This window comes from Tenrec ecaudatus, chromosome 15 (genome assembly GCF_050624435.1).
Source record: "Tenrec ecaudatus isolate mTenEca1 chromosome 15, mTenEca1.hap1, whole genome shotgun sequence".
NCBI classification, from domain to species: domain Eukaryota; kingdom Metazoa; phylum Chordata; class Mammalia; order Afrosoricida; family Tenrecidae; genus Tenrec; species Tenrec ecaudatus.
The window spans coordinates 64,017,241-64,043,603 of NC_134544.1; the positions used below are offsets into that span (position 1 = coordinate 64,017,241).

Here is a 26,363-nt window from a genome sequence, read left to right on the forward strand (position 1 = left end):
GTGCCTAGTTTCTTGAGTCAATCCTAGACTTGACCTTGCTAGCAGGGAGTTTGTTCATGTGATTATCGTTTACAATCAGTTCACTGTAAGTTTTAGAGATAACGCTTGTGAACTTCATCCAATCAAGGAAAGGCCCCCAAAGTGAAAATTGCGGTTTCTTGGAGAAGGAATTCTGCTTCCAGACAATAACAAAAACCCATCTGCCCTCTAAGTTTTCGATGCCAGTCTGCAGCATCATTGCCTGCGTGCGTTTAGCTAGCTGGCCTGCCATAGATTTTAAGCTTGACAGCCTGTGAATCAGTTCCTTTAATGAAAACTCCCGTGGCTTCTGGAAAACTGTGAATGATACAGATTGGGGGGTGACCACAACAAACAATATAATGTTCAGAATCCAATCTCTGCACTAACAACAGATAGCGACTTCAAGTGGTGGGGAAATAACCTCTCTTTATAAGATCATGCTTTAAGAGAGCACATCTTGTAGGGTTGTGACTTGAAGGAGAAATGAACTGAGATGTAGTTAATCAATATGACTCTTCTAGCTGTAATACTTTCTGAGATGCATTACAAATCCTGGCCTTTTTTCCTGTGGCTATAGTACTCTGCTTTTAAATATGTAATTTAAAATTGTGAAGTAGATCAGGGGGAGTAGGTTCCATTTCAGAACTTCCACTCTGCATTTAACTGTACAAACCTCTCATCGACCACCTCCCCACCACCCCTGTAGTTTCACTCACCCTCACCTCCACCTCTGATTTCTCTCCTCCCTCTTGAGGCCCACCGCCCATCCTCCCTTTCACCCAAATTAATACCTGTAAACCTTCTAATCAACTGCTCCATCTTACACCCCTTGCCCTGCATGCCTTGGGAACCTCCATGCAAGACATACTCTCATTAACGGTAACTTAATCAATAGCCATGTAGTAAAAATAAACACTAATTTAACACATGCAAAGCAAGTTTTAGAAAATTAAACTATAACCAACAAATATTTTACCAAGTTACAAAGAAAGTAAAGTATTAGCATTACTTTAAAACATTAAATGCATTGTTAAGATCGGTGGGGGACTAGAGCTATTGAGATGGATAATTTCACTTGATTGATTGCGTACGTCCAATTTAATCAGAATCTGGGCAAAGGTGGTATAACTGAGAAGAAGGAATGAGTTTATGCCTTTGACAGAAAAGGTTAAACCCTATGAACTAACTCTCTAAATGTCAAATGCCTTTTGCCTTTTATTAAAATTTTCTTAAATTCTGTCCCTGCTTGCTAACTTCGCGAAGGTAAGCATCTGCATTAATAATGAACGAGGGACCAGCGGATTCCACAAAACGTTGAGTGTTTTCTATTTTCTGGGCAGCTTTCAAAGCCAGGGAGATGTTAAGAAAATGTATGACTAATAATGAACAAAGTAAGAATGTGGTTAATATTTCATTAAAAGCCCAAGTGATTCAAGAATTCAGAAAAAGAAAATGTCACTGGAGTAGACTTCAAGAAATAGAGTTCCTGCAAACGCAGCAAAGAGCAAGTATTCTTATTTTAATGATGCATAAAAGATACCATAAATCAGATGCAAACAAATACTGTGACAATTTCTGTCAAATGTTCAGTGACCAATAAAGGGACTTAAATTGCAAACAGAATTTCTTTCTAAGTATGCTGAGATCTTTGCCCAAGATGCCCTAGCTTCCAGTTAAGGACTTACCTGATTTCCTAGGTATGCCTTAGGAGCTGACCAATAGTACTTGGAAGTTAACCTTTGAAAAACTGCAGAGTTGTTGATACTGATTTGGTGAAGTCCACTGTGACGATCCTGCTGAGGCTGGATCCTATTTGAACTGATCAAGTCAGTGACCAGCCACCCAGACATGTCATTGATCTTAAAAAAAAATGCAATGATTTTAGAACATAAACTCGAAGCTTAGATTTCACCCAGTCCAGGACTAATGTGTTCAGAATGAAGAAATAGACCCACCCAACTCAGCTAGTGATGGGGTTAACACGACTGTGATTCTAGAAATTGTGCAGCCTATGTGTGACTTTTCTTTTTATCAAGAGTCCAGAGAGACCGAAGAAGCAGTTGAATGAGTCCCTGAAAATCAGATCCATTATAAGAATGTTAGCTAATAAAACTATAAGGATATACATTTGAGATTCAAAAACAGCAAAGAACGTAAGAGATACATCAAGTAAAAGGTCATTTGCTAATTCTGACTCTCCCTTCCTTGTTGTCCCTTTACCCAAATGCCAAAAAATATATACAAATATTCTCCAGAATCTGTATTCTCAATTTGTCAACTACACAGCCCTGCCAAGGGTAGCCCCAGTTCTTTATTTAAAGAGCTACTTTAAATAAAAGAAGGGGAGGCAGGGACTCACCCTCCACACCAGCCCCTTGAGATGGGGAGAGTTGAGAAGACAGGTGGTCACCAGCAGGATGACCTACCTCTGCAGTTCCTTGCTGTCCTCCAGCCATCATCCTGCTTCCTCTTTCACTTGCCACCCTGACCTTCTGAACTTTTCATTCTCCCAAAAGCTGAGCGTTCTGAAAAGTTCTGTAGGAATTCTGTCCTGGTGTGCTTCCCTAGCCTGAGACAAGAGTGGAGCGGATGGGCTGAAATCTGACCTCGCCACTTGATAAATCTTCCAGCATTTTAAGGCTCTTAAATAGGACACATGCTGCTACGGCATTTCATCATATAATTTATGGGAAAATGTATGTAGGCACAAGTGCATAACCTTTAATGGAGCTTGAAGACACAGGTAGCTTTCAGCAGTGGGACTGCCTGCCTTTGGTAGGTGGCAGTTCCGTTCTTAGTAGATGAGAGTGATGTGCAGACATGGTGGATGTCAGCCTCATTGCTTCCCAGCCACAGCCCAAGGAGCTCATGTCAGTTCATGAAATACTTGCTTGCCACCCACCTGGCTGACGGGCCAAGAGAGACTCTTGCAGACATCGGACACACCAAAGCAGAAGCACTCGGAGCAGCCCAACGGGTTGCTGTCCTCCAAGTTGTAGAATCCGGGTCTGCAGCGATCACAGTCTTTCCCCTCGACATTCGCCTGCAAGTTAGGGTGGAGGCATCACTTTTGAAATCAACGTGTTCAGAAAGACAGTCATTTTAAAAGTGACATTAACAAGAAAGGCTTTGGGGCGACAAAGAACGAAGTAGATCGCTAAGTAAACAGGATGTGAATCGTTCCAGAAGGTGGCTGGAGGTTGTTAGGCACTGACGTGTGATTTCTCACAGTGACCTTCCAGGACACGGTGGAACTGCCTCATAGGTGTCCAAGGCTGTGATCTCTAGGAAAGCGCCGTGTTATATCTTTCTCTCATATTTCCGTAAGACCTACTTTGAAAAATGTATCACTTCAATTTGTAGTCAAAAACAAAACTAGGAAACTCAGAGCATGAGTATTATCCTGAAATGGCTTCGTATTCTTTTTCTAGCTTAAAACGGTCATTTCTTCTGCCCTTTCACACATTTTAATTTATGGAAAAAAGACAACCACTCAATGAACCAACCCCTTGTCACTGAGTCATAGAGGTCCTTCGTGAAGTTTCTGGGGGCTGTACTTCTCGACATGAGCAGGTAGCTTTGTCTTCCTTATGCAGAGCACCTGGGGGAGGGGTGGTGTTAAATTTCTAACCATGTGGCTATCAGTCCAAAAATTACCCATCAGCACCACCAAACTCAAAACTCACTGCCAATGAGTAGATTCCAACTCATGGACCCTCTGCTCTTGGGGTTTCCAAGATTGTAACTCTTTATGGGACTAGGAAGTCATAGCCTTGGACTTTCGTGCTTATAAAACCACTATCTTCAGCATGCCTTCAGAGACTAAAATGTCTTCTTATTCTTGATGGAATACTTGGACCCCCTCTGATACCTTATGCTAACCAAATGTCTCAAGGTAAAGCCAATTACATGAACACTCTTGGGGTCTTGTGCCAGGTGTCTGAAGCAAAGACAGTCTTATGGACGAGTGTGTCCCGAGGCTGTGAATTTTGACAAATGCATTGTAGTAATATAAACAAAGTGTGCCTAATGATCTGCTAATATGGAACTAAAATAATATAAGGGAGGAAAAAGTCCTACACATTACCAGTGGAAATTGTTACTAGCATGATATTGTCAAATAAAACATCTAACTGGATTAGCTTAACACCTTGCTCATATTATTCAATTCTTTTTAAGAGGAACCCAAACCATGTAACTGCCTTTAATGAATGCTTTCAACAATTTCATATTTACTTGGCTCTCCCTTGCACATAAACCTGGAAGAGAAGGTCAAGGGGGAGGCTAGTTGTAAGCCAAGGTCTAATCAACCATCATCATCTATGTTTAGCTGCATTTCATCTTGCTGATGGATTTGCTCTGTGGCTCAACTCTAAGAACCCTGGTGAGGATGGTACAGGGCCGGGTAGTGTTTCTTGTACATAGATAGGCTCATTATAAGTCTGAACTGGCTCATGGCACCTAACAACGCTTAGCTTCATTCTGTGAAGTCACAGAAATGTTTCTAGACCATATGGCCAGTGCTCACGGGGAACCTAAACCTCGTTGCTAGCTATGTCCAAGGACATAGGGTCAACTCCTTGGCACATACTGTCATACTTTTCAGGAAGGTATGGGGAAGGGGTGTTCGCTTCATCTTTTGCTTTAATCAAGACCAGATTATCCAAACCAATGCCTCAAAGAAAGCATGGGGACACATTTCATCTTGGAGTCGCACATACCTTGCAGAGACAAGTCTCCAGGCAGGGGTCTTCATTCACACTGCCAGCTGAATGGCACTCGCAGCGAACACACTTGGGGTAGCCCTTAAAGCCAAATTGGCAGCGATCGCATTTTTCTCCTGTATAACCCTCCTTACATGGGCACTGCCCTGGCCGCTTCCCTGGAGAGAAACAAATGACAATGACCAACATGAAGACAAAAGACATTTCCATCAAGATTTGGCCAGCTCTTTCTCTGTTACTATTGCTCAGATGAATCCTTGTTACTCGAGTGGAACCACTGACAATACATAAAGAATTAGCACGTTCCATTCCAACATGTCTCACTCACCTCCAGTGGAACCTGCACCTGGATCCAGAGGCAGTGTGCTAACAAAACAAGGGAATGCTGCATAATTTAAAACCAGCAAGGTGATATCCCTTTACCATACTTACTCATGAAGCATTTGCTGCTGATGAGAGTTTAGCCTTCAGAATAGATTAAAATTTCATGTAAAGAAGACCCAAATCCTCACAACTGGACTGAGAGGTAACATCATGATAAATGGAGAAAAGATTGAAGTCAAGGATTCCCTCTTGCTTGGCTCCATTATCAATACTCATGGAAGTACCGGTCGAGAAATCAAACAAGACTTGCTTTAGGTAAATCTGCCTCACAAGACCTATTTGAAGTGTTGAAAAACAAGGATGTTCCTTTGAAGACGCAGGTGCACCGGACCCAAGCTGTGGTATTTTTAATAGCTTCATGTAACACGAAAGTCAGACAAGGAACAAGGAAAAGCAAAGAAAAACCAATGCATTTGAACTAGGGGGTTGGCGAAGCAGATGGATAGTAGTATGGGCTGCAAAAGACCAACAGATTTGCCTTGGAAGGAGAATGAAAGGCAATGATGGGGGGACTTTATGTGACATACTTTGGGCATGCGGAAAGGAGAGACCAGTCCTGGAGAAGACATCATGCTCGGGACAGTGGAGGGGCAGCGACAAAGAAGACGGTCTTCAAAAGAAAGGGTCACTGAGATGGGAACCCCCCTGAGAGCACCTACCAACCACACCACCTTGGCTAGAGTCACTCATATATATGTACCCCAATAGAGGTATCTATTTACCCCCCACATATGTACATGTATATTTATATGCAGCCACACACACACGTACATATTTATGTATATATCAATATATATGTAATATATTTCTGTATATGTGTATATAAATATGCACACATATGCAAATACATATATTGAAGGTAACAATCATAGCAGATAGAAATTATTTTCAGGCAAGGAGATTAATTCAGAGCAGGTGGAGAAGATCAGCTAAGTAGAAACGGTCTGAGGAGCAGGAAAAGCAAAGGTGGAATTCATTCTGCTCTAGCAATGACCTTTGTAAAATGGTCTGAGGGTAGCATCTGATGTCCTCTCGTTCAAGGGGAGGAGCAACAATCAAGAGGAACGGCAACAGGTACCCAGTCCTGACCCGGGCAGCCACTCCCACAGTCGAACACCTTGGTATCGTCAACATCTGTCCGATTTTCCCTACTTTCAGTCAAGATCCATCTGACATCAGCAACGATAACCCATGTTTCAGGTCCTGCTCTGAATCCAGACTAAACCTCTAGGAGGTTCCATGTACTGCGGCAACCAATGAAGGACAATTTTCACCCACATTTTACTTGCATGTGACATTAATGAGATTTTTCTATAATTTGGACATTCTGTTTGGTCACTTTTCTCTAGAATGAGTACAAGTATGAATCTTTTCCAGTTGGCTACTTAGCTGTCTTCCAAATTTCCTGACGTAGATGAATGACTTCTTCCAGTGTTTCTTCAGCTTATTGAAATATTTCAAGTGGTAGTCCATCAATTCCCGGGGCCTTGTTTTCGCTAATGCATTCAATGCACCTTGAGCTTCTTCCTTGAGAACTATTGGATGTAGCTCATATGCTACCTCCTGAGATGGTGGAACGTTGACTAACTAGTGCTTGTTGGTACAGAGACTCTGTGTTCTTTCTATCTTCTTTTGACGCTTCTTGCACCATTCATTATTTTGCCCGTAGAGCCTTCGACTAGTGTAACCCAAGGTGTGAAGCTTCTGAGTTATTTCACTCTAAGACATGTTGTGAGGTGCCACGGAGCCAGTTCCTACCCACAGTGATCCTGGGCACAGAGAATGAAAGTTTGCCTAGGCCTGCCCCATTCTCACAGTGGCTCCTATGTTGCAGCCATGGTGTCAGTCCCTCTTGCTGAGGGCCTTCCTCTGTTTTGCTGTCCTGCCACGGTACCAAGTAGGACGTCCTCCTTCAAGGACAGGTCTCTCCTGGCAATATGTCCAACATATGTCAGTTGAAGTCTTGCCATCGGCCTTGTTTGTTCCAAGAGAGATTTGTTTGTCCTTTTAGCAGATAATTGTATTTTCAACCTTCTTCACCACAATTGTTCTTTATTCAATGTCCTACTTTCACATGCATGTGAGGCTATTGTAAATCACATGGCTTGAATCGGGCACACATTAATCCTCAAAGTAGCATCCTTTTCAATACTCTGAAGAGGCCGTGTTTGATCTCTTCACTGCTGCTTCAATGGGCATTGATTGTGGATGCAAGCCAGACAAAATCCCTGACAACTTCAATCTTTTCTCCATGTGTCATGATGTTACCTATTGGTCTAGTTGTGAGGTTTGGGGGTTGTTTTCCCCCGTTGTGTTGTAGTCCATCCTCAAGGCTGCAATCCCTGATCTTCAGCAGCAAGGGCTTCAAGTTTAAGATATACTTAAGTTTTTCCTTTTTAGTTTTCTAACTCCAAGTCTTTATATATGAGAGGGTAATCCCTCCCCGCAAAAAGGGAATTTTTTACAAAGCTATGTATTTAAAATTTTTTTTTATAAAACAACCTTCAAAGTACTCTCCATTACATTTAATGCATTTGTTAAGTCTGTGATTCCCTCTTGGAAACATTTTTCAATCTCATCTGTTTGGATGGCTGACAGCACCTCCCTCATTTTTTTCTTCCCCTCTTCTATGCCGTCAAATTGATGTCCTCTCATGTCCCTCGGCATTTGGGGAAACCAAAGAAGTCGAATGGAGTGAGGCCAGGTATGTCAGGTCCATGAAAGGCATGTAATTTTTTTTCCCCAAAGCTGGCACACTGACATGGCTACATGAGCAGGTGTGTTGTGATGATGGCCAAACCAGTCCCCTGTCTGCCACAAATCAGGCCTTTTTTGTCACACACTGTCGCACAATCTTTTCAGAACCTCTACATAGAAAGCTTGATCAATAGTCTGAACTGGTGGAATAAACACCAAATGCACTGTCACTGTCACATCAAAAAAAAAAAAAAACACCAAACAAATGGGCACTGTCTTGATTTTTTATTTCACTTGACAAACTTTTGGGGGTACGGTGATGATGGTGTGTTCCACTGGCTTGATTGACGCTTGCTTTCAGAGTCCTAAGAATAGCACCATGTCTCGTCACCAGCAATGTCCTTGGGAAAGAAAGTCTGAGTCGCTTCAGAGCTGTTCTTTCAAAGCATGGCATGTTTCTACTGGACACTCTTTTTCCTGGTCAGAACCCGAGCCACAGATTTCTCAGTGACCCTTCTCATGCCCAACTTTTCCATTAAAATTCACTGAGCAGAGCTCCAAGACAGTCCAGATAATTCCCCAGCCCTTCAATGGTCCGTTGTCACCTAGAGCACAGGTGCACAGGCTTTGTCGACATTTTTGTCCACTGGGGAAGTTGACAGAAGTCCAGAAGAGGTTTGTCATCGATCGACAGTTCACTTGCCTTTGAAACGAGCAAGCCACTTGTACAGCTTAGTTTGTCCCATCGCGCTGTCCTTGTGAGCTGTGTTCGACATCACAATAGCTTCTGTGGCATTTTTCCCAAGCAGGATAGAAAATTCCACAGCCACATGCTGGTCTCTTAAATCGGCCATCACAAGAAAACAAACTACTTTTTCCAAAGAAATGCACTGTGACCAGGGAACCTTCCCAGGCGATACTCCTGGGGCCACTAACTCAGAGCCAGTTGCTGGATGTTCATCTCGCTGGAAAAATGCGTACTAAGAAAGCTCCGCCCAGCAGCTCTTTTCCTTTTTCTTTTATGGGGGTGGGGATGGGGTACTCCCCGTATTTTGTTATAGTATTTTACTTTGTCTTCTCAAGCTGCCTTTTGAAATGTTCTGTTCAGCTCGTTGACTTCATCATTTCTCAGCTTTAGCTACTCTACAAGTCCGAGGTAGGTTCAGAATCTCTGTCGACATGCACATTGATCTTTCCTTTCATGACACTTGCCCCTACCGGGCATCCTAGTGCCCATGCTCTCATTTGTTTAGTGCCTATGAGCAGAGATTTTTATCATCTGGTTCAATTATGGACTTCTAGGTCCTGGAAAACTTCTGACCTATCCTACCAACAAGCCCCACTGTCATTGAATGACTTCTGATTCATAGTGACTCTATAGGACAGAGTAGAACTGTTCCTTATGGTTTATGAGAATATAAATCTCTAGCAGAGCAGACTATCAGCTCTCTCCTGTGGAGATAAAGGTCTGCATTAAACACATGGGGCTTCATAAAAGATTCATGGAAAATTGTTCAGAGATAATGAAATTTTTTCCACAAGCTTTTGAAGCTCCCTTTTATTGGTGAACAAAATACCAGTGAAGATTTATGTCATCAAATTGCTGCACAATGATAGCATTTCCATTAGATCTAAATCCCCACCCAAATCACTGTCCCAAAGCAAATCAACTACATACCATCATTCGAGTTAGAATGAAGATCATCCTTAATACAGACAGAACCAATGGACCCCCAGGGATCACAGTCACATGGCTTGCAAGGGTCATCCTCATAAGGAGAAACCTGAAAGGCCGAGAATACCCTAAATTATTTGACCAGAAATAACAGCATTACCAGTACTGAAATCAAATCAATGATATTCTTCAATAATCATTAACATGATTATTACAATGCCTTTTCTAACTGAGAGGTACAGAGTTCAGGAAGATAAGGTGCTCTTAAAGCAAGGAATTTCAAACATCTCTCTGGTTGGTGGTGGAACCAGTTTGCATCATTAGCAAAACGATATCCTTTCCTCACACCACTGCTACCCCACCACCCACTTATCTCTATGCGCCCAAGTCTTATTTTAAGCAGTCTAGGAGCTCCTGTGTGAGGCAAAGGGTTAACACACTTGGCTACTAACTGAGAGGCTGGAGCTACAAGTCCACCCAGAGGTGCCTCAGAAGAAAGTCCTGGTAATCTACTTCTGAAGGTTCAGCCATTGAAAACACCATGGAACACAGGTCTGCTCAGACACGAACGGGAGTTGCCATGAGTTGGAATCAACTCAATGGCAACTGGTTTCATAATCAGAGAACTATGGGTGTCCATGCAACAGCTTCACACCAATTTAACAGGATTTTTTTTTTTCAGTTTCCAAACATGTAGTTCTAGGCAGATTGGAGGCTTGGAGGAAGAGCCAGGGTACTCACAGCAGACACCCAGCCTGAGGCCGTCTGTGAGGGAGCAGGGGCACATGGAGTAGATTTGAGTTTTACAGTCAATAAAATAAATTAACTGGAGGCTTTGGAAACCGGATGGCCCAGCCTACAAGGGTGAGACATCAAGCAGGAGCCAGTGGACTTGTGCATGGGACACTGCAGTCAGGTCCCATAGAGGGAGACCTGGCTTCTTGGGGGCTGTTCTGCTGGTTTCCAAGGGCTGGTCAGTAGAGCTGATTTTTCAGCTGATGCAAGACGCCAACCATGATCTCTCTCAGGATCTGAGGCTTACAATGCTCCTCAATCCAGCTCAAGACACAGGCCGACAGCTCCTTAACAGGATTTATTAGCCAACTTCTAGCTGAACGAAAGCTGCTTTAGTTACTGGTTGAAGGTTCACATACACAGTTAGTGTTATAAAAAAATGAATTTTATAGGTAATGGACTGCAAAATGCATGCTTAACTATAATGAATGCATTTTCTAAATGTTTTACTTTGAGCTAGAATATAGTAGATAGAAGACTACATCAGTATCTGAAGAATCAAACTAGGATCGGGATATAAATGAACCATTGCAAAAGGAAATGAGTCCCTAATACTGAGTTTGGGAGTTGGTTCAGAATCATTCTAACGAGAATGATTACGGTGAAGAAATGCTCTTACTTTTGGTGGTCTATAATATCCATCGACGCACGTTTCGCAGTTGATCCCCGCAGTGTTCTGTTGGCAGTCTATGCAGACGCCTCCTCCCTGGAAGTGCCCAGCAATATTCAGGCTTCGGTTGCCATGCGCAACGCGCTCGTCATAGTAGCAGTCCTTGGCTTTCTTGTGACAATTGCATTCTACGAGAATATTTTAACACCTCAATTTCTATCCATGTGATGTCCTAGGTAAAGAAAGCTCTCTCTTCCTAAGATCCATTTCTATGATGATACAATTTAAACCCAAATTGTAGAGGAAATTTTAATAGGATATGAGCAATTTTACCCAGGGTTGCTGGGAATAGCAATCAAAGTTATAAATGTGTATCCTCTTTGGACTCAGCGACCATCTTTTGTGATTTTAGCGTGCAGAAATACTTGCACATTGTAAATGCCATATATAGGATTAATCACTGCACTGTTTTGTAAACGAAAGAATAATAACAAACAAAATATCTGCTGACCAGAAACTATTGAAATAAACTATGTTATATCCACAAAATGGCATTCTGGGCAATTGTTTTTAGAAATAGCATTTCGTATCACCTTGATAGCAAGTTCGATAAGTAGGTGGAATTTGTACATATTGAGTTAGGTCTCACTAGTTTAAACTTTACTAAGGTGATCAAATTTCTAAGATAAAATGTATTTCCCAATTGCAGAAGGTGTCAAATCATCATAAACATATTAAGGGGGGGGGGAATACCACTCTCCAAAGTCAAGTGCATTTACCTTCGCATGTGTTACCCAAAGAAACCGTCCCAGGTCTCCAGGGCCGCTGGTGGAAGCCAGGGCAACACTTGTTGCAGCGTTCCCCACAGGTGTTGTGTTCGCATTGGCACTGTAATTTCTAAACAGAAAAGAAGGCAAACATTGAGTAAGACCTTGACCGGCACGTTTTGCTTTGTTATTGAAAAGGGAGCCTGGCCCGGTCCACTATGTGGCACGGCATCACAAGGGGAGATCCAGAGCAATGGCAGAGACGAAGCATGTAACTTTAGAGAAAAAATACGCACATGTACATAAATACAAGTGAGGAGAAATAAGGCAACGCTACACTAAAGATGAACTATCATTTCTTAATGGAGCTGTCAACTTTCAGGGGTTGAAAGCGCCCATTAATAGATTGCTTGATGTTCACCTCGATATTTTTCAACATCGATAAGAAGATCATGCCAAAGCCTGCAGCCGGAAGGGTGTGACGGGGACCCGAGAAGTCATGTGATTTGCTTAAAAGAAAGGTGGAGGGTAAATGTCATTTTGACACTTAACAATAAACTTTACTTTTTCTTCATTTAAGACCACAAAAATAGAAGAAGGGGCGAGTGAGAAGAAGGAAAAGCTTCTTTTCAAATCTAAATATAATTTATGACTGTATGTTAGTGTGTGTGCATGTGTGTGTGTGTGCATGTGTGTGTGTGTGTGTGTGCGTGTGTGTGTGTGTGTGTGTGTGTGTTTGACTGGCTTCCAGAGAAGAGGCAGCCCCAGTGGCACTGTGGAGTAGATGTGAGGCTGCAAACTGCAAGGTCAGCAGTTCAAACACAACAACTGCTTCAAGGGAGAATGAGGAGGAGGCTGTCTGCTCCAGTAAAGATTTACAGTCTCGGAAACCACTATGAGTCGGACTGGACTTGACAGCAGTGAGTTATTATTATTATTATTTTTTGGTTTGTGTGTTTTTGTGTAATATAGTGTGGAGAGTCTTATAGAAAGATCCTAAACCCCAAACCCAAACCCGATGTTATGGAGCAGATTACGCATTCTCTTAATTGAGAAGGGCAAAGGCAGCTGTTGAAACCCACTAGCTTTTCCTCCAGAGAGAGAGAGGTGCAGGTGTCTGATCTCATAAGGATTTATACTCTCTGAAATCCTAAACAGCAGTTCTACTATGTCTTATAGGGTCACTGTAGAGAAAGATGTCAAAATGTACAGTAAAGGTTTAATTAGAAATCATAAGTCTTAAAAACAAGTCAAAATGAAAATGCTAATAAATGAAACCCGCTAAATAATTTAAGAAAAATCTGCATTATGGTTTTAGACCTTTGAATATTTCCCCTGAAGAATTGTTTAAAATAAACATTTAAAATTGTTTAAAATAAACATTCATTGTATCCAAACTTTTATATGAAAGCTTCTGGAAAATGTCCAGCACTGGCGCCTACCTTTGTGGTCTCATCCCATGGACATGTACGAGCGTGGCCATAGCAAATGCACATTCCTCCGATGGAAATGTCTTTTATCGAATAGAAATACTGAGGAAAGAGAAAATTACAAAGGAGACATAAAATCTTTCATATTCCAGGGAAAGAAAGTGCTGACACTTCAATAAACATCTCAGCAGATTTAAGAGTTCACATCAGTAATTTAAAATCTATTTATCCATACATTTAAAATATTGTTATCCGTACATTTAAAATTATATTGAACACAAAGAATTCTTGTATTTAATTAAAATAAATAATGCTCAAATTATCACAAAATCAGAAACCATAGGAATCTAAACAGATACCCCAACATGGTTGCATTTTAAATCATGTCAGTCATCTTCAAAACATATGCTATTGAAAGGATTTACAAAATGTTGGCAAAATGAATACAGCAATATGTGCCAAAGAATGGCAAACTGATTCTAACAATTATAATGAATTATGAGAAACCTAGAAGAACCAAGACAATCTTGGAAAAGAATCAATTTAGAGGGCAACGTTACCTGGCCCTAAAAGTTACTATAAAGCCACAGTAATGAAGGAAGTTTGATGTTGGATAGACAAATAGATCCAGGAAGTAGTATACAGTCCAAAAACGGACCCACCATCACCAGGTAAAGAAACATCAACAGGAGTTCCAAAGCCATTTAATGAGCAACGGCAAGTGATGCTTGGAGAGCTCCATGCACAAAATGGGAAGGAGGCACACACCTTGCCCTTTAACTTTCGCCAAGCACAAAATGAATTTAGATGGGTCCTGGAGATAAAAGCCGAGACCATGAAATGACTAGAATAAACCATAGGAGACTATGCTTGTGGATTAGAGATAGTAAATTATTCAGAGAGGACACAGTGAGCGTTACCCATAAAAGGAAAAATGATCAACTCTGCTTCTCAAAATTGAAACTGCTGATCATCACATATCACAATGTAAGAAAAGGAATTTAGCAAGCTCCAACAGAGAGAAGATACTCATAGGAATACATATATATTCAAACACTCATGTGAAAATCCCATTCGCTTTTAGTTCTATTTTCCATGACATTTTTTGAAGATACCTCACATATATGATCTGGGACATATATGCAAAATACATAAATGCCTTTTAAATTCAGCTACATGGAGACTGATAACCCAATTAAAAAGAGTCAAGGTGTTAAATTAGGTATCAAAGGCACATGCTCAAAATTGTTCATTAGAGAAATACGACTTACTATTGAGAGATGCCTTTATAAACTATTTTAGAATGCCCACACTGGAAATGGCTGAGAACCTCAAATATCTGAAAGCATGTTGTACCATCTCAGCACTGATGTGTGGCTAGGCTCTCTGTGAAGCTGTACAGCTGCTTTTGTAAAAGGAATAGGGCATTCTTACATACTACATCCAGGGATACCCTAAAATCCAGAATTCTACTTATATGATTTAAAAGGGCTATGAAAATGTTTGTACATAAAGCCTTGTACACATCCACTTAACATGCAAACATTTTTCTGAATGTGGATTATATGTCCAAAATTTGCGATTCGCTTTAAGTGGAAAAATATTAAAACCCTTATTGGATGAAGGTCAGCCATGTGCACAGCATTCAGTACATAACTGGATTTGGGGAACAGGGTGGACGTGAGGGGACCTGCGGACATGATGTCATGATGATCACCTAGCTTAAAGGCAACATATAGAAAAAATCATGTGGGGATCTTATATATTTTTGAGATAATAACAAGAAAGAACAGAGCCAATAAAAAAGAAGAGCCCCTTTCCCTTCAAATACAATTGCACAACTGTCAGGAGAGTTGCTGTGTTACTTACTCTTCGTGTAACAATAGGATCAAGATCTTTCAGTTCCCGGTGGCTCAGGGTCATCAGATCTGCGTTAAGGGTTCTAATGCGCTGTAAGCGCAGTCGGATATAGCGGGCAGATGTGAATTCCAACAACTTGGGTGAAAGATCATCAGCGCTTGGTCTGCCATTAATTAGTGATGTATGAATCTGAGGACGAAGACATCAAAATAACCACATAGTTCAATTCCGAACTTTCAAAAATGTAGTCTTAATTTTTAACCTTGGGACATAACCGTTATGAAGATGTGACCTATCCCAAAACAGATTTGAATTTCTTGCAGAAATGTGTAATAGTTGTGATCTGTGGTCACAATGCAGCTGAGTGGTATCGAAGTTATCCATACCTGCGTCTTGAGGATTGCTGAAACCATTTGACCAGAACCACGTCTCCCAGGGCGGTGAGGCTACGTAACATCTATCATTATGTTGTGACTTCCCTGAAACTAATTGTAAATGACAGGGAGAGTGGAGGAAAAGTGCCTTCTTTCCTGCTCTCTTGATTAGGCTCTGCTCTTGAAACAATGCCCAAGCTCACTGTCGAGGCCCCTCGGTGTCGAGCACATCAGAGAGGTTTTGTATTTTATCTCATCAAGTCCTATGCTTCCAAATAATGGATGGTTTTCATTGCACTCAGACTAATGGAGTGCATACAATTGGTGTGCATCAGCACTGAGCTGTAATAATACATGAGTCACCTTCTAGCCCCAACACCCGCTAAAGGGTAGTCTGACTTCCTTTTATATTTTAGTAAAGGGGAAGAAGAGTCCAAGAAGCACTGCCTAACGAAGGCTGAGGAGCCTCCTGGAGGTAGTTAGTTTATTGGCCGATAAACACATGTGGGGTTAATTGAAGGGAGGAGCGATAAATGGCTTAGTCAGCCTCGCCTTTCTAGTTCTCGGTTCTCTTGCTTTCTGATGGTTAGACCAGGGTGCAGTTGCCTTAGCCAGTTCCCTGCTTTAGCTGGCAAGGCTCACTTCCTGCAAGACATCCCTGAGGAGAAGCCACATGGACCTACCCTGATGCAGCCCTGGGTGCTGGAGCAGCCACGTGGAGGCCCCTGCCAGCGCTGAGATGCTTACATATTCACTGACTTGGCTTTCCTCCTGCAGTCGGCACCATAGTGTGTGTTTTGTGAGGTAGAGGAGGACTTTGTGGATTGGTGTTGGACATATAGGCTAATGTTGGATTTGTGGGCTTAGGCAGCACTGGGTTGGGATGTTTTCTTGATGTGCCTTTATCTAAAACTCTTTCTTATACATGAGTTTCTGTGCATGTGTTTCTCTAAAGTACCCAGATTAACACACTCCTCTAAGGAAGACATCAGTAAGGTAAACTTTATTGGTTGTGAAATCAATCATCAGTTGACACTAGTCAATGATATTTTCAATATAGTTAGATAATTACAGGGAGGACTGTTAAAGTCTGTAGTAAGAGGACACATTTACAAGGGTTAATGATGGCTAGACTAATATTAGGGTGCGGAGTTCTAGTAGAAAAATCACCCCACCAAATGGGCACAGTACCTCTCCATGCTCCAGGGGCACCAGCCTGGAGTAATAGGAGGTGCAGATCACTTCATCATCTTCCCTGTATGTGGGCGGTCCCCGTCTTGGGGTTATGTTGTAACGAGTCAGGCACTCCAAGTCATTGATTGCATAGTACTGCCAGGGTGTGAACTTGATACCATCCAGAGAGCGCTCCAAAATCCAATTTCCAGGCCGTGGGGAATTAGCAGCTTTGATGATGATATATGCGACTTGAAAGACCTGCAACAAGGACACAGATCTCCATCCAGAATCAACAGTAACTGATCACTCCTTGAGCGAACATGAGAGATGGCAATGCCTCTGATTATAACTGGAAACACTGACTAGAAATACATGAGAATGTTTGCCTGGTGGCATTTGGTTTTAGAATACAACTCAAGGCTACTCACAAATAAGGGTACATTATTAACAGTACTAATATGATATGAGCTAGTTCCCAAGGCGTTCATGCTTCTCACGTAAGACTAGCCAATATAATCTCTGAACATGGAGGCTCAAAAGACTTCCTGTTTGGAGAGACTATCTGCTTTGGGAAGGGTAGTACATCCTTTTAAACACTGAGGCCTCATGCTGCAAGCCTTCCAGACCATAGCCTATGCAGTATCCCCTCATCTTAGGGTATAGTAAAGCAGTAGTCATCAGTAGGGTATACTCACTGAGAGGTCTATGGGCAGTCCCAGTGAATTGTTGAACCCCAGAGAGAGTGGAAGCTAACAGGGCAGAAAGGTAGAGTATTATGGGAATTCCTAAGATTGTGGTTAACATCCTGAAAGAGCAGTGGGAAAGCAGGTCCACATTTGTGGGCAGTCGGTCAGAAAGTTCAGGTGTCTTATGGACTCCCCAGATTTGGGGCTTCAGCTTGCCTATCCAATGTTCTTTAACTGATGTGTGCTGGCATAACTCCAGGTGGCTTAGGGAAACTGGACAACTAGAGTGAAATGTGGGAACGGAGGTTCTGGCTCAGGCTTCACATTTTGGGGACTTGCTCACTGCTGATCTTTACCACGCAGGACACTTGAACTATGTAAATATAATCATCATATATCATCTCCAGAGTCCAAAGTCTTCTCTTTGACACACTCATTTCCTGAAAATATTCATCATATGACAAGACTTCATACACTGATCGTGATTTCCTGGATACAACTTTATTTTTAAATACAGCTTCAATGAACCTAATACAAAATTCCAAATTTCTTTCATCCCCCCCATAATTCATCTTTAGCAAGCACTCACCTCTCGATAATGAACAGAAACCAATAATGCTTTCTCCCACCCCTGCCATGGAAGTGATTATTTACGTTAGAGTTTCCCTAACATCGGTTGATGTAGGTGTTTTCCATTTTCAAGTGCAGTATCTTTTATTTTTTTTTAATACGATGTCTTGGCTAGTTGCAATTAGCTCCCATCAAGTATATTCTGATTTCCAGTGACCAGGCATGTCAAAGCAGAAATGTTCTTCACAGGGTTTCCAGGGTCCTACTATTTCAGAAATGTGTGCCCAGGCTGGCTTTCTGAGGCATGTCTCAAACTACCAGTCTTGCAGCTAGTGGATAACCATTTGTGACAATAAGGTACTTCTTTTGAAATATGTAATATCTCTGTGTGTCGTTGCTGTTACTAGGTTTTGTTGAGTAGGTTCTGATTTGTAGCAATCCTATGTACAAAAGAATTCAACACTGCCTGCTCATCAAAGATCCAGAACAAACAATCATATCGATGTGAATGAGGAGGAGTACAGCGTGGAGACCCAGAGCTCATCTGTAGATAATTGGACATCCCCTCACAGAGGGTCACAAGGAAGAAATGAGCCAATCAGGGTGTAGTATGGCATCTATGAAACAATCCTCTAGTTCTTTAATGCTTCCTCCCTCCACCCCCACCATGATCATGACCCGAATTCTACCTTACAAATTCGGCTACACCAGAGCATGTACACGGGTACAGATAAGAGCTGGAAACACAGGGAATCCAGGACTGATAATCCCCTCAGGACCAACAATGAGAGTAGAGATACCAGGAGGGTAAGGTGAAGGTGGGGGGGACACAGGGGGAACCGACCACAATGATCTACATATAGGCCCCTCCCTGGGGCGGACAACAGAAAAGTGGGTAAAGTGAGACATTGGTCAGTGTAAGACATGACAAAAATAAATAATAATTTATAAATTATCAAGGTTTCATGAGGAGGGAGTGTGATGGAGGGAGGGGGTAAAAAAGAGGAGCTGACGCCAAGGGCTCAATTAGAAAGAAAATGTTTTGAAAATGATGACAGCAACATATGTACAAATGTGCATGATACCATTGATGCATTGATTGTGATAAGAGCTGTAAGAGCCCCAATAAAATGATTTTAAACAAACAAACACTGCCTGGTCTTGTGTCATTTGCATAATGGTTATGTTTGGGCACACTGTAACAGCCATGGTGTCATATGTAGGTTATATATAAATAACCATGTGTTGTTTGTATAGACATATGTATATATGTGTGCATACATCCATGTGTATATGTTTGTGTTGGAAAAGTAGTTGTTCACTTACTGTGCATTCTATTTGTGGTAGTTATATAATTGTTTGTCAATTTGAGAGGATTAAGAGTGAACGGGTGGAGGATAGCCTGTCAATCAGGTCATAGCCAGTGAAGCCTCTGTATGGGCATGCCCTTCTCCTGAGGATTCTGGGAATTCCTATACTTCCTCCCTGAGGCAGGAGACTCTCTCTCTCTGTTCACTCCCTGGGAGACATCCTTGAAGAGAAGCCACATGAACCTATCCTAATGCAGCCAGAGCCCTGAGAGCTGAAGAAGCCACGTGGAGACCCCTGCCAGCACTGAGATGCTTACAACACCATTGGATCCACAAGACTTCCCATTCACTGGCCTGTGATCTTCCTGTATTTGGCATCCTTGCATGTGCTTCATGAGTCTAAAGAGAACTTTATAGATTGGTATCCAACATATGTGCTAATATTGGACTTATGGACTTGATCTGGACTGGGCTGGGATGTTTTCTCGATCGATATTCAATTGCCCTTGTACATAAACCTCTTTCCTATACACATATCAGGATTCATTAATTTGTTTCTCTAATCTACCTGGACTAACACACTATTGTTTTGACTATTTTGGGGTGAGGTAGGGTGTTGTTGTTGTTTTGTTTCTGGTTTGGTTTTCAGCTTTTGTCCAACCAGTTCCCACCAATACCAGAAACACAAAAACTCCTTAAGATGCACCTAGAACAATCAGACCATTTTACATCCACCTACCAAATAATTCCCTCGGAAGGAGAGTTCTATTTCATCCTAACAACTCTGTTCACCTACCAGCATTTTCCTCTGAGCAAGTTTGAGCTGAGAGCTTGCCCGATGCTGGGCTGTCTGAAGGCCTGCGCCCTCTTCCTCCGGAAGATGTACCCAGCATATGAGAAGCAGAATAACGCTCTCTCCGTTTCAATATGGACAACAGTCAGGATTATATGTATCGCTTGTCAATGCCTGAATCTGCAGTATCCAGTGTTTAAACATCCCGAATCACCTTCACCACTTAAAACTCCTTTAAACACTAAAATAATGCACGCGCTGCTTACTCCTGGCCGTAGCCCTTTCCAGTAAATTCTTCCGTATACATGAAAATTGTTTTTTGGAGTGTTTATTTTTAAAATCTCTATAGTTCACACATTTCAAAATTTATATCTTTTCTCTGATTTACTCAGTTTGCATGTTGTTGAAATAATACACACGTCTCAGAAATACTTGGTAATTCCTGGCACCGTCTACTTTAAAACTAGTCCTGAAGAACTTACGGAGTTTATTATCAGCTTGATTAAGGATCACTTTAAACTTCATACCTGCTCTCATGTTTCCAATGTCCTTCACAGCCATGCTGCCCTAGACCATCACACTGGAGGGCACATCTTAAATAATGTTATATTAGATCTTCATTCTGATGCCCAAGTAAACGGAAAGACAATCTTTACATTTACTAGCATCACTGGTCAATTTTTTCAACTATTTTCTCAAAAATATATGAATTCTGAGTGTCTGAGTCATAATCCTCAATTTGCGTATTTAAACTTGAGTGCACACAGTGGGGTTGGTACAGGAAAAGGGCAGTGGACGCACCTGTTTGAGAGGAGAGCAGGCAAGCGGGTGAGCAGAGACACTTGGACTGGGCACACACCGGTACCTACCGTGTGGTTTCCAGTTTCACCTTGGAAAATTGAAATACGGAACAGGTTCACCTCATGAATGCTAAGAGCTATTAATGTATCTTCTAATCTTCTCAATTATCTCTGTGTGTTCAATAAATAGGGCTCCCCGTTTACATATTTGAAAACTGATATACAGGAGCTCATGAATCCTGCTTCTAAACTACAGAGCATTTGAAAAGAAGCCAGTGAGCCTCATCCCTGAGTTCTAAAGCACCACTCATACGGTCCACTTAGGTGTTGCCCCCAACATTTCCACACACTGAAGGCACTGCGCTTTGTTCCTGTAACACAGAAAAAAGGCTCCTCGGTTCCCTTTGATGCCCAGTGCATCTCTGAAAATGACAATGGCGGTGTTCCATTTCACAGGAAGGGGGAGGGGTAAGGAGCTGGAGGATGGATGCGACAAACGATGACCGATCTGTGCAGAGCAGCTGCTCTGCTCGGCTAGCATGTTCAGCGCTTTATTAGAATGATCAGCTCTTGTAATTATGAATATATATACATACACACACATCTATAATTCTTACAAGTAAGAATTACGATATTCCCTATGTTACAGGCAAGGAAATGAAGACCCAGAAAGGTGAAATAAATTCTCCCAGGAACTCACAAACACTGATTTATATATTGTGAGGCTTTGAATTCTTTTATGTTCTTAACTATTGCGGTACACCACCTCCATAAATTGCAAAGAACAAGGAGAAAGACCCTCCAGGATGAGGGAAACCCAATCGTGCCAGCCTCCTCCTTCAACCAGGAGCTTGTATTTCAGTACCGATCCGATCCTTTCACTACGCCTTGAGTTTGGCCCTGAACTTGGCCCTGAGTTTAGCCCATGGCACCGAGTGAAAGGAGCACCGCGCGGGAGTCCTCCAGGAGGAGTCCTTTCATTCCACTCAGTTAAGCCAGCGGCACGCAGCTGATGGCTGTTTTTACCGCCTCTCACTAGTCCTCATTGTCTCCAAAACGGGGAGCAGAAGCCAAATGAAGAGGGGACCACAGGCACTGAGAAGTAAAGATGTTATGAAGAATCTACATCCAACTTGTGTTTGCTTAAGTCTCGACTCACCGATTGTGCCCTGATGAACAGGCCTGGTAAGTTCCCGTTCACGCACAGTTTTGCAAGCCTTGTCCAAATGAAATCCATGCTGACGCTGTGTCCCTGTTTATGCATGGTTGGCTAACCTGCCTCTTCTGTCCATATAAGGCTGGCTGAACACAAATTGATGACACAGGGTTTTCACTCAATGTACAACGGCAATGGCAGTCTTGCTGAAATGGCAGCTGATAGGGCCATTTTAAAATCCACTGCCATCACAGATTTCCAGCAAGTTGCCTGTGTTAATGATCACTGGAATGCACAGAAACGAGGTTACATAAATAAAGTCGGCGTACATCAAACGTGACTGAGCAAAGGAATCCAGACAGGAATTCCCACACAGACTTCAATCTTAACTTAAATATACTGAATCCATCTCAAGCTCAGACATCTGAAAAACACAGATAGCTTAATTCTCCGAGGCCAGAGGTCAGCTTCTCATCTGCAGGGAACGTGAAGTTCAGTGCAGTCACTCTGTGCAGGACTGTGCTTTGCACATAATCGGCAGATCCAGACTCCGGGCATGGCATCCCTTCTGGCTAGCTCCATCAGAGAAGGACATACTGGCCGTCACAGCAGCAAGGGAGAATTGAACCGAGAAATAGTTTCACTCTTACATAATGAAGATGTGTTTTTCACAGACAAAGGAGATTTGGATGAAAAGGTAAGTCTACTTGAGACACAATATCCTTCAATCATTCCTATAAAAGTGGTGAATTTATGCCCTGGGAGCTTTATTTATTATAAAATCAATAGGAAGAGCTAAAATCATGTGAATTCGTATTTTATACTCAAGAACACAGAAGCAGTTACTTATTAAACCAAAGCCAAACTCACAGCAATTTAGTTGATTCTTACTAAAAACGGTGCTTTGTAGTGTTTCTGAGGCTTTAAAGATCTTCACTGTGGCCCGTAGCCTCGCTCTTTGCCCGCAGATCAGCTGGTGGGTTGGAACCACCAGCCGTACCGTTAGCTGTCCACGGCTCACCTGGCAGTGCCACTAGTGCTCCCAGTCGCTTAATGGGAGGATCATTACTAACACACATGAATCACTTCCACATTTTATAGAATATCAATCCCTAAAATAGCAAGTCAATTGACATGCATGTAAAGCAGTATCTAACACGGGTAAAAAAAAAAAGGTATGTTATGGAGTTTAGACCTTTATTTGAACCAGGAGGATATGTGCAATACTTGTTTTAGATCAATCTCTCATGACGAGTGATCTTAAATGTGACATTTTCGTATTTCAGTTTGCGTGTTTGCTGTGTGTTCATTGCAGGGTAAGTCGAGAGTCGCTGAGAAGAGGAAACCCTCCGTACGATGCCTGATACACCGACGGCAAATCTGTGCTCAAGCCAGGCAGTGGTGTGAGGCTGCTGCTGGCGGGGCAATGCTCGGTTCTGTTCTGTATGTGGGTCACCACATTGAAACCAACCTGGTGGCACCGACACAGGGAGCTGCTAACCATAGGGCAGCCGTTTGAAACTGCCAGGCTCTCCTTGGAGAAAGGGCGCTTCTTTGGCCCATGACGAGTTCGTCTCAGAAACCACAAGGCAGTGCTGCTCTGACGGGTAGGGTCGCTGTGAGTAGGTGTCGACTCAAGGGCAGTGGGCTTGTTTTAGCAACAACATTCAAAGTCAGTAAAGAAAAACCACTGCCCTCCCAAATGAGAAGGTAACTTTGGAGTGAAACTAGATTTATTTTTCTTTACATTTGGAAATATAACCAAGTTATAATAAAAACAAGTCACTTTAAAATAATCGTTTCCCTTTTTGTTCAGTGGGATACAGATTGAAAAGCAGTAGCGATCAATTTAGATCAATTTTCCCCTTAAAATTCTCAAAACTCATGTGTCAGAAGATCAGAGCGTGCTCAGTTTGAACCGCAGACCTTGAGGAAAAGCCAGCGTGAGGAAAGTAAGCATTGTGAAGTAGATGACATACAGAATCGACCAATGTGAAAAATCACTAGGCATCGGAACTCTCTACCCTTTGAAGACAGGAAAGGGATATTTGAAATGCCTGTCAAAGAACAGTTCGGTTTTACATTAAATAGAAAAGATATTTCCGAAGGAGCATGCCAGGAAGTTTTCCCATGGCCTGTGGTCACTTTGCCTGTCTGAAGACAACTCAGTTCAACTCCACGCCCCTCGCTGCCGTCAGGTAGCTGCCACTGATCGTAGCTGCCCACTGGGGATGTGAGGCTGGGACATCTTTCTCTCTTGGAGTGGCTCGTGGCTCTAAACTGCTGATCTTTCTGCTAGCAGCCCAATGAGACCGTGTTCTGGAATGATGTTACTAACTTTCTGGAAGATTCGCTGGCACTGTCTCTAAACCACAACCATTCTTGTCACCAAGTGCCCTTCTTGGAACCTTGACTTTTGTCCTCCATCTGCACGACAGCTTCACATCTCAAGACCAAGGCACACCCTCTAAGTTGTTTCCATTGAGGGCTAACTCAACAGCCATTCATTCTGTCTATCTGCTTTGGAGCAGTGACTCTGAGAGGCGCTACAGATATGGCAAAGACCTTAGAGGGCATCATCCCTGGGGACGGCATGCCCCAGGGGGATAAGGGAGAAGTATACAAGCTTAAAGTATCCAGGTGTACAGGTGAGGCTAACCAAGTCTGTGGGAGGTGGGCACATGAGCGTGACAGGTAAATGAAGAAGCAGCAGTCTAGGCAAAGAGAAGGAAGGGACATGTTTTCGGTTAAGGGACAAGCTGCTGTGAAAGCTCTGGGGGGTGAGGGCTTGGAGTAGTGCTGAAAGAGAAAGGCCACCTGGTTGGTGTGAGGACAGAGAGTTGAGGGACATGGAGGGGGATCAGGGTCTTTGTGAACCGTGTGAAACCTCCAAGGGACTTTCAGTCAGAGTCATCGTGGAAGAAAGGTCATGGAAGTGGAGACTGGTACCCAGAAATCCAGAGATGATATTGTTGGCATAGGAAAAACGAACATTCTAAAGTGGGGGCAAGCACATGGGTCCTAAGAAAACTCAAATAGACCAAGCAGGACTTCCCAGATCCTCAGCCAGATTCCTTTCTCTATTGCAGAAAGTCCTTAGAGGGTTCTTCAATTTGGCCTCAAATCCCACACTTCCCCCACCTCCTCCCCACCCCCCCTTTTTTTTGCTCATTTTCTGGGAATTTCTGGCAGAAGACATGTCGTCTTTTGACTTAATCTCCCTCTCTTGATGTTGGTTTATTTTGCCCCGGTAGATTAGCCATGGCTCAGAGTTTATGACTTCACATCCCTTCTAATCCTTTGTCCTGAGAAACACAGCATATCCCTCTGGGCCAGTGAAAGGAGCCTCCAGTCACTGAGCCGCTCAAGTGCCCCCAGACATACTCCCTTGAAAGAGAGCTGTGCGGATCTGTACTTAACTATTGCCAATTACACATTAACCTATTAGTCATACATTTACAATACCGAGCATAAGTATGTTTTCTTTCGTTTGGTTCCTAATTCTGGCTGACTTGTCCACAGTTTTAGCATGATAGGCATTAGCTTTTTGTGTAAAACCTCCTCTATTGCCTGTTTGAAGGTTCTCATTTTGCTTTTGATATGTCTACCTCCATTAAACATTGATCATTTGTCAAGCACTGAACTTACAAGTCACATTTCACTCTTTCGAAAGCAGACTATCTAAATAAAAGTTTTAGGTAAAAGATGCAGAGATCAGGCAAGTAAAGGGATCTGACTGAGAAGTGGTTTTCAAGGAAGATGGAAAGATGTAAGTTGAAATGAGTGGGAACATAGTATCTTCCGAAGGGAGTCCACCCTGGAAAAGTCAATTACGTCAGCAGAGGTCAAGCTCCCTCAGCTCAGGGCACTGGGGGCAGCAGGACAGACTTGTTTGAAATAGCATCTTTCTCACGACACTATTGCCATGATGCCTCTTACCAAGGCATGCCGATACTTCACAGAACTCAAATGCTTAAGAGATCAAAGTGAAAGAGGCCCTGTCGATGATGGACCAAAAGACTCACTGTTGCTGACATATTTTTGCTCTTGCACCAGTCCCTAAACTGCCAGAACATCTCACGCCAGCGGAATGTCTTGCCAGCCTCACTGCGTTAATTCTGACTCATAGTGGCCCTAGCTGACAGAGTAGACCTGACCCCCTCGAGTTTCTAAGTCTATATATCTTTACGGGAACAACCAAACCTCATCTTTCTCCCAAAGAGTGACTTGTGGGTTTGAACTGCTGACCTTGTAGTTAGAAGTAAAGGTGTAACCCACGACACCATCAGGGCTCCTTTGGTTCAGTACAAACCAAAAATCCCTGAATCCACTGCCACGGAGTCAATTCTGACTGATGGAGACAGAGTAGAACTGCCCTTATAGGCTTCTGAGACTTGAACATTTTTACAGAACACAGCCTCATCTTTCTCCTAGGCTGGTGGGCTTGAACCGCTGACCTTTCGGTTAGCAGGCCAATGAGTAATCTACTACACCAGGCTAGAAATAAGAGCCCCTGTAGCACCGTTGGGTGAGTG

The 26,363-nt window shown here is 42.6% G+C and overlaps 1 protein-coding gene across 2 annotated transcripts in view; it reads right to left on the reverse strand.

Moving 5' to 3' along the window:
* LAMA1 (laminin subunit alpha 1) overlaps window positions 1-26,363 on the reverse strand; it is a 172,367-nt gene that overhangs the window by 104,162 nt on the left and 41,842 nt on the right. For both annotated transcript variants that reach the window (XM_075532720.1, XM_075532719.1), the window contains exons 4-12: window positions 16,529-16,771; window positions 14,973-15,152; window positions 13,116-13,205; window positions 11,686-11,803; window positions 10,916-11,094; window positions 9,505-9,610; window positions 4,743-4,903; window positions 2,924-3,064; window positions 1,707-1,880 (exon numbers count right to left, since the gene is read on the reverse strand). In XM_075532720.1, coding sequence (XP_075388835.1) covers window positions 1,707-1,880; window positions 2,924-3,064; window positions 4,743-4,903; window positions 9,505-9,610; window positions 10,916-11,094; window positions 11,686-11,803; window positions 13,116-13,205; window positions 14,973-15,152; window positions 16,529-16,771 — 1,392 coding nt within the window. The remainder of the gene's footprint in view (window positions 1-1,706; window positions 1,881-2,923; window positions 3,065-4,742; window positions 4,904-9,504; window positions 9,611-10,915; window positions 11,095-11,685; window positions 11,804-13,115; window positions 13,206-14,972; window positions 15,153-16,528; window positions 16,772-26,363) is intronic.